This window comes from Mus caroli, chromosome 1, assembly GCF_900094665.2.
Source record: "Mus caroli chromosome 1, CAROLI_EIJ_v1.1, whole genome shotgun sequence".
NCBI lineage: Eukaryota > Metazoa > Chordata > Mammalia > Rodentia > Muridae > Mus > Mus caroli.
The window spans coordinates 135,714,212-135,728,496 of NC_034570.1; the positions used below are offsets into that span (position 1 = coordinate 135,714,212).

General features: G+C 34.0%; 1 protein-coding gene across 1 annotated transcript in view; it reads right to left on the reverse strand.

Annotated features, from left to right (window-relative positions):
• Positions 1 to 860: 860 nt before the first annotated feature.
• Positions 861 to 14,285, reverse strand: part of Rgs21 (regulator of G protein signaling 21) — a 48,256-nt gene continuing 34,831 nt past the window's right edge. The window contains exon 5 of the mRNA XM_021175336.1: positions 861 to 1,064. Coding sequence (XP_021030995.1) covers positions 861 to 1,064 — 204 coding nt within the window. The remainder of the gene's footprint in view (positions 1,065 to 14,285) is intronic.

Below are 14,285 nucleotides of genomic sequence, written 5' to 3' on the forward strand. Positions count from 1 at the left end.
ATAAAAATTTTAAATTTTATTTGGGTTATATGAGCAAATTGTAGCAGGGAGTAAGCAAGTAGACTCTTAGCCCACAACAGATAGGTGATACTGCAGTAAGTTTTTACTTTATGGGACAGTCATTGCTGCATTATTAGTCATAATCTGCAATTGATTGTGCCTCCTTGTTCTCGGTCCCTCTTAGTAGGAGAATATAAAAACCAGCACTCACCAGACCCTTTTCATACACACCTCAATGTCAGGCTATTATTGAGCCAAATAATAGATTTTGAAAACTTTGGTTTCTGCCACTGTCAGGCATATGTACAAGTGTGCACACATCCATCACTTTTCCTTTTTAACTTTAAAGACATAGTAGTTCAGATACTTATCACATTATTAGTTATAGTTCACAAGGAATAGTTGAATCCAGCTAATGAAAAATTTTGTTCAGGTTAAGAATTTTCTTTTTTCAGAAGTGAGGTTTTTAAATAATCCAAATGGTATTTTAAATGTTGTATATAATAATAGGCAGTCCTCAACTTGGCATGAAGATTTGTATATTTTCTTGAAATTATAATATATAAAAATATTCACTTGTGGTTGAAAAGTTTTATTTATCTTCATCAACTCACTCTGTATTCTCCCAGAAGATTGTTAAGTACCAGATACAATGGCTAAATTTGCAATATGTGACTTATATAGTCATATATATGTGTGTGTGAATATATATATATTCATATGTGTATATATATATATATATATATATATATATATATATATATTCTTATAAAGTAAAACTTCTCCAAATCCTGAAATGTATTGTATTTTTTTTTATGTTTTATATGGTAGCTTTTCGTATACTATTTTATTTACCTTCTTTACAGGAAAGGCAGCCATCTTTTATGATTTCCAACCTGTTGGCTATTTACCAATTTCTTATAAATTTCTGACTTTAGAAAACGAGGGAATGAATCCTTGGCCATCAGACTATAGATTAATTTCTGAGCCTCATCAAAGCATTTTGGAGTTGGTTCAGCAATATTCCTTGAGATGAGGTCTCTGGTACTGAAGTCAATGTTAATCTGTAGAGAAAAGATAGCATGTCATTACATAAGATTCAAACTTTATCAGGATACTAGATATACTTAACTACTGAAAAATTTTCAAATAAAGTTATTGGATAGAAAATAGCAACAAGGTCATGCATTTATATTTTTGACACAATGAGCACATTCTTGGTTTTAAAATTTATTATAGCTTGAGAGGATTGGTATTGATAGGCAACTATTAAAGCTGACCTTTAATATTTTTAGAAGCCAGAAATTTTATTATTTTATTTTATTTTTTCCATTTATTTATTTATTTTTATTTTTTTATTTTTTTACAGTCCAGTTGTTATCCCTTCCGGTTCGCCCTTCCACAGCTCTGCACACATTCCTTCTCCCCCTCCCTGTCTCCAAGAGGATGTAGCCATCCTGTACTCATCCCAATATTTTAAAGAGGCAAAATGAAAATGCAAAGAAGACTCATGATAATTTGAGATGCCTCTTCCCCATTCCAGTTTAGTTTTCTAGAACTTTGACTTAAATTCCAAGCATGTATTTACATAGGAATAGCCATAATATCCTAGATTGTGTTTCACCATTCTCCATATACTCAGTAAACTGAGTGGTTTCCCAAAGCCTTGCTCTTCTATTCTGTTTCTTTCTACTTGACAAAATGAAACAAGTTATATGTTTTCTTCATTGCCAACATACCTTCTGCAAGTGAAAATGTACATATGGTGAACTACACATACACACACAGAGACAACAAATAACTACAACTATACCACCACCACCATACCAAGAAGGGCCTAATCGAGATCTATTATGTTATAATACCCCATTCACCTGAAGAACTACTGAAGTATAAATCAAATTTTGCAGTACTTGATCATTTCCACCCATATTTCAGAATATTTCAACAGCAAAACTTTATTCAAGGCAACTGAGTTAAACTAAAAATATTCATGACATCTAAAATATATCTGAATCTTAATATCATAAGCTTCCCAAAGGCTGGTGCTATATGTCATTTATCATCATTTCTGGTACTTAGCTGAATACTTAACACAAAATAAGAAATCAATAGAAATTTATGAATTAGAATGAGAACATCTCAGGAGAAAATGTGAGAGTTGATAGAGTGCTACAATTTGGGTAATTGGTAAAAGAAAACTAATAAATATCACTTATACAGCATTGAAGTGAAGCTAAATGATAGGTAGATTGAGATGAAATTAAGTCCAATTCAGCTCCTAACTTGCTATGTGTCTAAAAGATCAAATTTGTGGTTTAATTTCTAAGGCAGAAAAGTGAACAACACGGTCTCTTACCTTAAAGTGTTTTGTTTGCTAATGAATAAATATTATAAAATATTATAGTGAATATTATTTTAAGGAAAACAATAATAAAATATAACTAAATTGAAGAAGTCATTAAAAGTGCATGATTAGGTCTCATATAGTTTCCTTTGATAAGGATTTCAGATTCTCACTGGTCCCAGATCCATCTATAATTTTATTCTTTGATCAGTTCCTTTGGTCCTTCCTCAAAGATCCAGATAAAATGTTGAAACTTTTGTAAACATTCCCCAAACCTAGTGTCAATTGTCCCTTCTTCATATAAGATATCACATGGCCATTTTCAAACCTGATGCCTCAGTGACCTTCGACTTTGATACTACTGAGCTTCTGTTTTCTGATTTTAGTCTATTTATAGTCTGAATCAGAGGATGTCACTAAAGTGAACTGTAGAAGAATTTTAATCCAGCAATTGTTGGTCTAGCAAGGGATCACCCCCAAAAATATGATCCAGCCAGAATGCAGACATGACCTGGGCTGCTGTATGAACTGACAGAAATAACATGCTCTTAGTATACCCCTTTAATCTTTATCAATGAAAGCAAGGTTAGTTTGTAGAAGAAAGCAGCTAGGCTTGAAAGTGACCTTTAAATGAGGGCAAAGTGATGAATTAGAGAAAGATTTGATAGAATAAGTCACAGATAGGATACACCCAGCTCACATGAGAATAATAGAAGAAGAGAGGCTAATTAAGAGTAACAAGAAAGAAAAATGATGTGGTGTGTGGTGGGTGTTATGTGTTTATGGCAATTTTCCTTGGAGAGTTCTATGAATCCAGGTTACACAGGGAACAAGGTAAACACAGGTGAATGAAGAATAGTCACAGTATGAGAAGGAGTCAGATGATTAGAACATATTGCAAAAGTTAGTATGAGGCCAGGCAGAAGAATGTAGCCAGAAGCCAAAAGAATCCAACTAGAATCAGTCAGCTTGGAGAGGAGGGTGAGTCAAAATAGTTGAGTTGAACAAACCAGCTGGAGTTCAGAAAATGTTAGAAAGGGTGAATTTATTCAGCAGTAAATATGGGAGGCTGAAATATTTTAGGTCTAGGTTAACAGATGGAGACCGGAAGCTGAAGCCTTCAAGGACTGGGCCTGCAGAGGCTTAGATTGTATAGAGGCTAGAAGCTTCCAGGCTTTGACCTAGGGATAGTTATAAATGCGTTGGGATCAGCCCAAGCCATGCATACCTAAAGCTTGGGTCTTATCTCATCCCTTCATTAGAAAATAATAAATAAAATAAAAGTGACACAATTACAGGTAGATACACTAATTAATTGATTTCAATAGATGATTGGAGGTGTCTATTATGTGCCATATGCTGTCTCTATTTTGGGGAAAGACATCTGATGAAATTAAATAAATAATAATTAAAACTGAACAATAAAAAGTCAGATATCTAAGAATTTGGAGAAAGATTTCTGACAGACAATACAGTAAAGATTTTAGGTAGTAAAGAGCTACTTTCTTGGATATATAGGGTGTAATATGCAAGAGAAGAAGTGCAAGATGTGAAGGGGGGTCCCAGCCAGGTCTAGTATGTCTTATGCTCGGCGAAAAGGAATTTAGCCTTCTTTGTAGTAGAATGGAAGAACATTGACTACTATCAGGAACTTGTCTTCTTTTGTGAACACCTAGGCTAACCAATTAAAAAATAAATATAAAAATATGTGAATATAAGCTTCCATTTGTTTTAGTTAGATATGTAGAAATTCTTCAACAGCATCATGAATGATTTATATTCTCCTAATGATGTGTGAAACAACTTATCCTATTATGACATTCTCCAGAAGAGGTTTGACTGACAATAGCATTCTTTGATGCCTATTCTATAGTCATCTATACTGTTATCACATCATTATCATCACCTCCACTGTCATCATCCTCATGATCATAGTCACACTTGATTTAGGCATTCATGACCCTTGCTATGTAGTCCTGAGTTACTTGTTTCTTTTGTTCTGTGTCTCCTCTTCAGCCACTAGCACTATTATTGAGATGTATCTCCTCTGCCTCTATGTACACTTTGTATCCCCACAAAACTATACCATTCCCAGCATATTCTTTACATTTTGATGCTTCTGACATTTTTTATTTATCCTGCTTAACCAAATCACTTTTTTTTTTCTCATCTAAGACTTTCACAAGACTTTTTGTGTCTAAGGTTAAATTCAAGTCACATTTTCTTTGTGGAATTATGAATAGATTAAAAAATGATGACTTCACAAAAGGTTTTCTGTCACAGAAAATCTTTCAGATAGTTACACTTTTTGCATTCCTCACAAGGCTAAAGACCCAATGACTACATATTGTAAAAATTCAAGTGAAGAAATGGTGGGATATTTATTCAAAATCATTCTAAAATTTTAAAAGAATTCCATTTAAATGCATTAATGCTAACTAATATTTCTATCAAAAACATTTGTGACTTGCTTGTTTCATTTCCAAGGAACTGCCATCCTCAGCTCTTGATATCTCAGTGATGAACAGGGGATAATCAGTAGTTTTATGAAGTCATGTCTTGGCAATTCTGCTTAATGCCTGTGACAAAAACATCACACCCACATGTTTATATAAATGTCATTACTTTCTTTAACTTGTTCAAGCTTGACATAGAAGAATTATCCCGGATAACTCTTTCTTTTCTGATCATTATCTAGTATGTAGTGTGTGTGTGTGTGTGTGTGTGTGTGTGTGTGTGTGTGTGTGTGTGAGAGAGAGAGAGAGAGAGAGAGAGAGAGAGAGAGAGAGAGAGTGTAAATTGTGCCTTTGATCCTAGAGCTTTACAGTAATTATTTTTAGTTTTGGTCTTGTGCCTACAGTTTAGGTTTTATTACATAAACTATTCCCTTCCTCTATGTTATTTCTCATAAAATCTTTTCCTTTCAACCTTGTGGATGGCATTACCAATTTCTTAACTGTTTATTATATGAATATTTTTCTGGAATTCCATTAATTTTCTGTGATATGTATGTGAAACATCCCACCATTACATCTGTTTCTGTCAGTCTCTGTTTTCAATATTTTGATTGTCCCTGCTTGTAATAGTAACTTTTATTCGTCTGATGTAATTGTCATCTCAAATGCTTACTGCCTCTGTTAACTTAGGCCTAGTCCTGGAAGCTTCGATACAGTCTTACCTAGCCCTAGAATATTTTCAGACGCTGATACTTATTACTGAATAAGTACACCCTTTCTTGTTCCTTGTGAGCTCTGGATGGCTGACTCAATACACTGTTCTGTCTCATGCTGCTCTTCAAGCTGACTGATTCAATCTGCCCTCTCTCTGGGCCTCTGACTGAATTGTGCTTTGTCTCTTAGCAATCTGTTCTGATCTTCTGGCTCATTCTCATTCTCTTTTGCATTCTGTCTTCACATGTGTCTTGCTTATTCTTTGTCTCTGTAAAACTCTCCCTATAAAAGTGCCTCCTCTTTCCCTCTGCACTGACCCTCAAGTAGCTTCCCTTTCCTCTTTCTTCTCATGAGAGTTGGGCATATTCTAGTCTGTCAAATCTCTCTCTGATTCATCAGTTTGTCTGCTACTCAATTAAACATCACTCTCAAACATGGATGCATCCTTCTACAAACTAACTTTACCTTCATTATTTGTGATACATATGTGTGCTAACTGCTAAGCCATGCCACAATTAGAAACTGGTTTTTGTTTTTGTTTTTTTTTCCAGTACATCTCATAATCCTGGAGTTCACAATGTGATCAAGTATCCTGCAAACACCTGGTTATATCCCAAATCACACTACTGCATTTTCTGTTCCAAAATGAGTCTCACATAAATCTCTTTCAAATTGTTTTCCTACCTAAACTTCTCCTGCCTGTGTATCCCTATAGCATTTTTTTCTCCATATGCTCGATTTTACAATGAGTATTCCTCCCCAAACCTTCCTGTGTCACAGAAAGGGTGTTTCTGTTATTTTCTTGTTATTGTGTATAATGTTGGTATAGAAGTTTTAATAAATTGGGTTTATACTTAAACAGATTTGGGTACAAAAGCTTTAGTTAATGTTAAGTGTTTAGTTTTGATTACTGAGGAAGGAGATTTGTTATGAGAAAAGTATTCAACAATTCAGGGGATGGAATTAACCTGTCTTTTATTTACTATCTTTCCAAGGTTTTCCTAATCATTCATTCTCTACATATCTCAAAAGTATCAGCAGAATGTATATTTATTTCCAGTAGTTTATTCTCTCTTTTCTTTCTAGTTTTATTTTCCTTATCACACGTGTCTTTTCCAACGATAAAAATTTTTGAATAATGGATTCAATTCTAAAGTAATTTGCAAGATTAAATAAAGATGACTTTAAATATGAAAAAAATTCAAGTGGAATATTAGTAGTAGTGTGCTAATTGTTTATGTTGATCTTTTATGCTGTTAAATATACCTGTAAGGTAATTACAGCTATTTACCTAATTGTTAAGGAAAATGTATCATATATTTAAAAATATAAACTATTTCCTGAGTTCAGTTTATTTAGGGTATTTAATAAACAGTTGTACACAACAGTGTTAGAATCTGAGGATACCAAGAAAATCAAGATGTGACTAGGAGGACAGATTTTGAGAAAGCAATCGAAAAGAAAAAACAAATATGATTTCTAGAAACAGGTCTCTCCCAAGGAAGTGCAATTTGAAACTGGGCTTTGAATTATTATCATGTGTATGAAATCCGGGGCATGTCTGTAGGAGGACTCATTGAAAGAAGCCTGTTGGGCTTCAAAGGAATAAAGGCAATAGCTAAGCAAGTTAAGTAGGTCATAGGCCCTGTAGCACTATAACACTTTCTTATGTATCATCAGAGAAAGGAGGAGAATTTTAAGTAAGGTAATAAAGTGAACACATGTTTAAGTAATCACTGATTCTGGGTGAGCTTACTAGCCAGGTCTGGATGAGGACGGCAATCTAGAAACCTTATCAGACAGGTGGGCAATAGATGGTAGTTAGGGAGTGATGCTGCAGGACAGAGCATGCATTTTCCAAACACATTTAGTAGGTAGAGAAAGGAAGACTTATTATCTAATCCTTGTGACCTGAGGACATGTCTTAAGAATGGCTGGCCTTGAGGAATATTCTAAAGAATGATAGAAAATGCTGATTAGATATGGACTCTTAAAAAAGGGAAGATGAAGAGATGGCTTACAACATCTAGTCAAAACAATGGCAAACCAGAAATACCATTAAAAGAGATTTAAAGGTTATTAGCAGATGAAAGCTTTGAATGGGAAATAACACTTATCTTTCAGTTTTCACACACACACACACACACACAAAAAAAAAAAAAACAATTAGATATTACATATTGACAATATAAAATTGTTTATATGAGAATAACTATATAACAATTTATATTACTATTAATGGACATTTGCTTTTGTTTGTATAGTCTTTGATTTCAGAAATAGTATTTTATTTGCATATATTTTAAAAGGTTATCTTATATAACAGACTAGTGTCAGTCTAAGAAAGCAGAACATAAGACTGTTATTCTTTGAAATGAGAGTTGTGGTGTTATCACAACCATTTTGAGGCTTTTAAAATCCTGCTAGTTTTTGAAAAGGCCTTTGCAAGATTGACATGGAGAACGAACAATTTGTTGCATTGAGAAAATGGCACTATAGATGTTGTAGTTATTTAAAACATTTCTATTTTAAGATCCAGAATATTTTAATACTCATGATTTTGGTTAGCTAAAAATTATGAAAGTCAAATTTCTTTTTTTGTACACCCACAGTTTTAAATTCTTTCACCTTTCAACAAATTATTTTCACAGGTAGAATATATCTTAAAGATCACCTGCTGGGTCTCTCTCTTAATCCTAAACTCTAATATATATATATAATTTGAATGGAAAATTTTCAGTTTTGCTCCCAAATTTAAGTATAGGTGGTCTTTCCTCATTTAGAATTCATAAAGTAGCAGGAGATTCTCATTGAGCAAAGGATGTAAGCATGCATAAGTAAAATGCTTTGCCAAAACTGAGCATTTAACATCTGAGATGTCATTCACAACAATGTATAAAAATTACTATTTAAATCAAAGCCATCTGTAATCATGTTTTTGGTTACTTAATTCCATTTAATCACCACTAATACCTCTTGTATTACTTCATTTTTGGCATCACAAAGGCAAATGAAAATCCTGAAATATATTTTCAAGGGTTGTGATTAAAGACAACATAGCTTTTGCAGCATCTACAAGGAATATATGACTACTCATGACTGTATCTACTTGTTATCAGTGGTTTTGATGACAGAAATAGATGATACAAGTTGGGAAGCATTGTTAACACATTAAATCAGGCAAGAGAAAGAAAGGGAAGAGAATTAAAAAGCACCTTCATTAATTAGACAAGTAGTCAAAGCAAAGATGGAATTGAATAAGAACCAGATGCCTCTTCATCTGTGGGAAAAGGAGCTGACACATATAAAATCATGATGCACACAGATTTCTAAATATACATGTTTAGGATGTGATCTTATTGTTAGTGACACTGGGAAAATGTCAGACGGCTTTCTCTTACCAGCATAAACCTGCTTGCCTTGATTTAAAAAACACGAGACAGCTTAAAGAATACATGAGGTTTGTGTTTTTAATCTGAAAAAATGTAAGTTGTTTTTCTGAACAAATATACAATTGGAAGAAACATTCATGTCACCCTTTGCCTCCTAAGACTGCATTTTAATTTGGACTTCATAGTCTAAGATGTTATACAAATTAGAGAAAATATGAGGAGAATTAAATATTTCATAGAAATGAAAATGGATTTTATGTGACTGTTTATGTGTCTTATGCCTTTACGATAAATAGCAAGGTTCCCAGGCTATGTCATAAACACTTAAAAATGAGTAGTAGATTTAGAAGAAAGAAATTGAAAGCTAGACTCATGAGCTGAAGACCTCTTTCCTCACCAATCCTAGTAGCTGGGAGGCTTATTTTTTAAAAATGATTTCTTTGTTTGTTTGTTATTTACGTGCATCCCTAAAGTTCGGATCATTTTCTCCTGCACAGTGGATGCTCGTAACATTTCTCTGAGGCAGTGAATTCATGTCCTGATGAAATAAGACAGTCCACGTAAAATCACTTGACAACTACTTTAGTTCTTGTTCTCTCTCTCTCTCTCTCTCTCTCTCTCTCTCTCTCTCTCTCTCTCTCTCTCTTATCTGTTTGTCTTCATCTGTCATCTCTGATACTCATTTTTAAAAGAGATCCCTTTAACTGAAGATAGATGAAATGGTAGTGCAGAATTCAAGGTGATATGGAAGGGGTTTTATACACCCTGCCAAACAGCTCCTAGCTGCTATCACTACTAAGGTAAATTGCTCTGGGTTTGACTCTTTTATTCTCATTCTTCTGTCCTTTCTTCTTCCCTTCCTGTTTCACTTATTTACATATCTTCTCAAATCCTGGTCAAGGTTTACTAATTTGTCTTTCTGATACACATTTTTCTAATCTCCAAATTCAGATTTCCCATTATATTATATCCTTGTATCTTATTTTATTTTATTTTTATTTTAGAATGATTGTGAAATCTACTGTAATTCTTTAAATTCCAAGGCTTCCAAAAAAGTTGGGAAGCTGATTTACTGAAGAAGTGATACCATCTCTTTTCTTAGATGTACCAACATAGTGTGTAGCATACAATAGGCACACAACTGTCAGAGAATAAATAAAATGGAAGGCAACTAAGAAATGAACAAAAAGAATATATTGGGAGATGACTAGATTTGGGAATAATTTGTTAGCTATCAATAACTGGTAAATAAAAAAGCAATTCTCAAGGTGACTTCAACACATTGGAGAATCAACAATAAGATGATATCTGTTAATGAATGTAGGATGGAAAATACAAAGTATTATTCCAGAAAAACAAATATCTGCACACTCATTTTCAAAGGCTCTGCTCTATCAGCATGTCACATACCTATTTCTTTACTCAGTTCAATTTCAAACTAAGTTATTTGAAATAAAGTATAATTTAACACCCTATGCTGGAGTCATCTTGTCTGTCCAGATACAATGCAATTTCATCTGTTTTATACTTAATATTGTATTTTAAGCCATTTTTTTCTAATTAAAAAATGGAGAAAACTAATTATTAAACACCTCATTAGTTTTATATATCCTTATTCTCACAGGTAAATGCTGTTTGTACATTTTATTAAAGGAACTCTTTTTTGTAATTGATGAGATGAACATGTGGAAAAACTGTAGAAAATAAATAACTGTGGTGTGTTTATTCATTACTGGTGCACTATAATACACTGCCTCTATCTAAGGCTCAGGAAATACTGGGAGAGCAGACAGTTGTAAGGGACAGAATACAAGGCATCTCTTGCATCAATATAAGGAGAAGTTGCATCCAATAACAATGGTTGACATGTCAACATGGATGGGGGAAATTTCACAAAGAACTGCCCTTAGATGCAGAAGTTGTTGAGAATGAATCAGTTTTCTTTGGGCATAAGAAGTTGCAAGTTCATTCAAGTTCAAGTGTTCAGCTTTAAATACATGTAAATATGAGCATCACTAAAGGTATACAGTAGGATGTGTATAAATGTATATATGTAAAAATAATGATTAAAGACCAACTTAGGGTTTTAAGAGGGAGTATGTGGTCATGGGAGGAGTTGAAAAGAAGAAAGGTGGTGGATATTATGTAATCATAATAGCCATATATGAAATTGCTTTGAACATTTTTTTAAAGTAAGGTAAAATATAAGAATAAGATAAGAAAATGTTGCTTGGTTGGTAATATTTGTTTTTATTAGTTTAATTAGTCCAATATCTAGCAATTGAATTCAGGGCCTTGTGCACGCTCATTATGCACTGTGACAGAAGATTGTACCTCTGGAATTATATAATTTATAAACACTATATTTTGGTTTGACTGCACAGCTTTCTAATCTTACAGAATGGAGAGGATCTTCCTGCTACTAGTACTAGTGGGTATAACTGTAGACTTGATACTACTGCCATTTTTTTACAAGATTTATTTGTTTTACTTTAGGTATGTGAGTGTTTTGTCTACATATGTGTATGTGAACCACATCAAGCTTGGTGTCTGTGGAGGTCAGAAGAGAGGTTGGATTCCCTGGAACTAGGGTAACAGAAGATAGTTTCAAGCTAACATATGGTGCTGGGATACAAACTCAGGTCTGCTGCAAGTACTACTTACTGCAGAGTTAACTATCAATCTCCTAATAATTTCCTTATTAATGACATATAAGACCATTGGTGAAAAATTAAGATAGTATTATAATTTATTTTATAGGATAAACAGTTTTTCAGAGCCANTTACTATTTTGGCATCACACTAACTAAATGTGTAATAATGTTCTAAACTGAAATATGACTAAGTACAACCAATATTGAGAATTACATTTTCTTTTTAAAATTTTTTCTTTTATTATTATTAATCATTCCATTCATTTACATCTCAAATGATATCTCACTTCCTGGTTACTACCTCTACCAATCTCCCATCCCATGATATCCTCCTTCTAGGTTACCCTTCCACCATCCCCCATCACATGTCTGTTCTCCCATTTCCTTTTTGCATATATGAGAGTGTTACCCCNCCCATTCATACTCTACCACCCCACCTATCCAGCATCCCCCTACTCTGGGGCATCAAGCCTCCCCNGGACCAAGCACCTCCCCTCCTATTGCTGTTGGGCAAGGCCATNCTCTGCTACATATGTTTCTGGAGCCATAGATCCCTCCAGGTATACTCCTTAGTTGGTGGTCTAGTCTCTAGGAGAACTGGGTGGTCAGGCCAACCTATGTTGTTCTTTCTTTGGTACTCTCAAATGCNTTTCACATAAATTAGTGAANCATGAAAAAAAAGTTGTNTAAAATGTTCAAAATGTCTCATCATCTACTCAACAAAATAACCAGGTCATACAATTTGCTTCATGAAACTTTTTTTGCTTAGCCCATTGTGTGGGATTTCCTCAACGAATTTCTCCTTTGAATGGCAGATGGTTTTTTTTTATCACATTTTTTACAGTGTATATTTACACTTCCCTCTATTAAAGCCTTAAAAATCAGTCTTTATCTTTACAGAAATCTACAAGTGAGATTTTTAATACTTTAAACATTATTAGCTCACATAAGGAAATGCTTATATAAAAGTACAATTAAATATTTAAAAATATCAAAGATGGGATCATTTCTCCTCATAATATTTCATTGATCACTGTTTTATCTGCTTTATGTACATAGGTTATTTTCCTGTTTTAAATGAGGAAAGTGAATCTCAGAGGTGAAAGGCTCCACAGCAAAAATGAGGCACTATATTTGAACTTGAGATATATCCAAGCATTAGGAAGAGTGTTATGTCAGAGGATCTTGTGGTTAAAGGGGGAACCAGAGGGAAGATGACAAGATGAAAGAGAGTGTGTAAAATGCATCTGTCATAGAACCCGAAAGGCCAGGTTTTGTATGTAGTCTCTGCCTGTTAGGTTAGTATTCTGACAGTTTTTGTACAAGTGTCAGTAATGAAGTTTAGTACAGTCTAGATGCAGTCAATTAAAATTAAGTCAGTAGCGTTTTTAAAGTTAAAAAATAGACATGAGTGTTTGGAAGAAAAGGAGACTTAATAGACACCTAGAAAACATGTCTCTACCTCTTTTCTTCATGTATAGGATTTTCTTCCAAGAAATTGATTATAATTTAATTTTTTATCAGAGTCAGTTATATTCATATGAGATGAATATAGAATAACCTCTTATGAACTTCTCTGAAATTAACTTTCTATTTACAAAAATCATTGTATCTTCTAACCCAATTATAAGAAAAACATGTAGTCTCATCAAATTTACCTACCAGATATACCTAGAATCTTTCCCATTACTTCTTTGTTGCAGGATTTCCCCTGTCCAATCACTTTAGGGCAGTGGCAGACTTGTGATTGGACAGGAGAAGGGAGGCAGAGCAAGGAGTTGAGACAGAGAGCGGTCTCAGGAGGAGAGAGGGAACCAGAATGGAGGCTGAAGTGGTGTTATTAAAAGGTTAGAATAATTGGATTAAAGCTTTATCATTATCATTTGGCTCTGAAATTATTGCATTGGAATCTTGTAAATTGTGTTATTATTGATACACAAATCTGATTGGGTAATTAAACATTAAGAGTCTTGATTCTACCAGGTAATGAGGTGTTGATATGGTTAACCAGGGTGCATGGGGCGTTGTGTGAAAGTGAGAGGAACTGGGGTGTCAGGGTGTCCCAGAGATAGCCATGTGGCCTCACAGGGCTGGCGAGTTAGTGTGCTGAGAGGCTAGCTCTAGAGAGATGTAGGTGGAAGCAGGAGCCCAGGAGCATGACCTGGCCCCGTTGAGAGTTGTTGGGTTCACAACACTTCTTTGTCTCCAACAATGGAAATAATGATCTCAAACCTATTCTCCATCCTTCGGCTGACATTAGCAGTTTTAAAATGCTTGCAAGTTCTGAAAGTACCACAATGCTTTATATCACAGTGGTAAACTCTAGTAGGTCTTCAATATGAAATATTCTAGCTTCATTTTCTTTTCAGAAAGCATGGATTATGTTTCAAGGCCTGTCTCTATAATCAGTGAGCTACTATGGAAATCTATTCTATAACTTTTTATGTGGTTGTAATCTCTCTTTGCAGCTGTGGCAAGAGTTAACTTTAAGTGTGTTTTAGTATTATATGATCCCCTGTCTACTTGTGCAGTGTATATATTATCTTTAATAAGTAATTGAAAGTCAATAATGATTTGACAAATTAGTTGGTAAATAAAACAAAACATTCAAGTGCCCTGAGTCATTTGCATTAGAAAGAGTTAATGGTAAATAATAGGACCGAGAGTGATTACACACACACACACACACACACACACACACACACACACACACACACACACA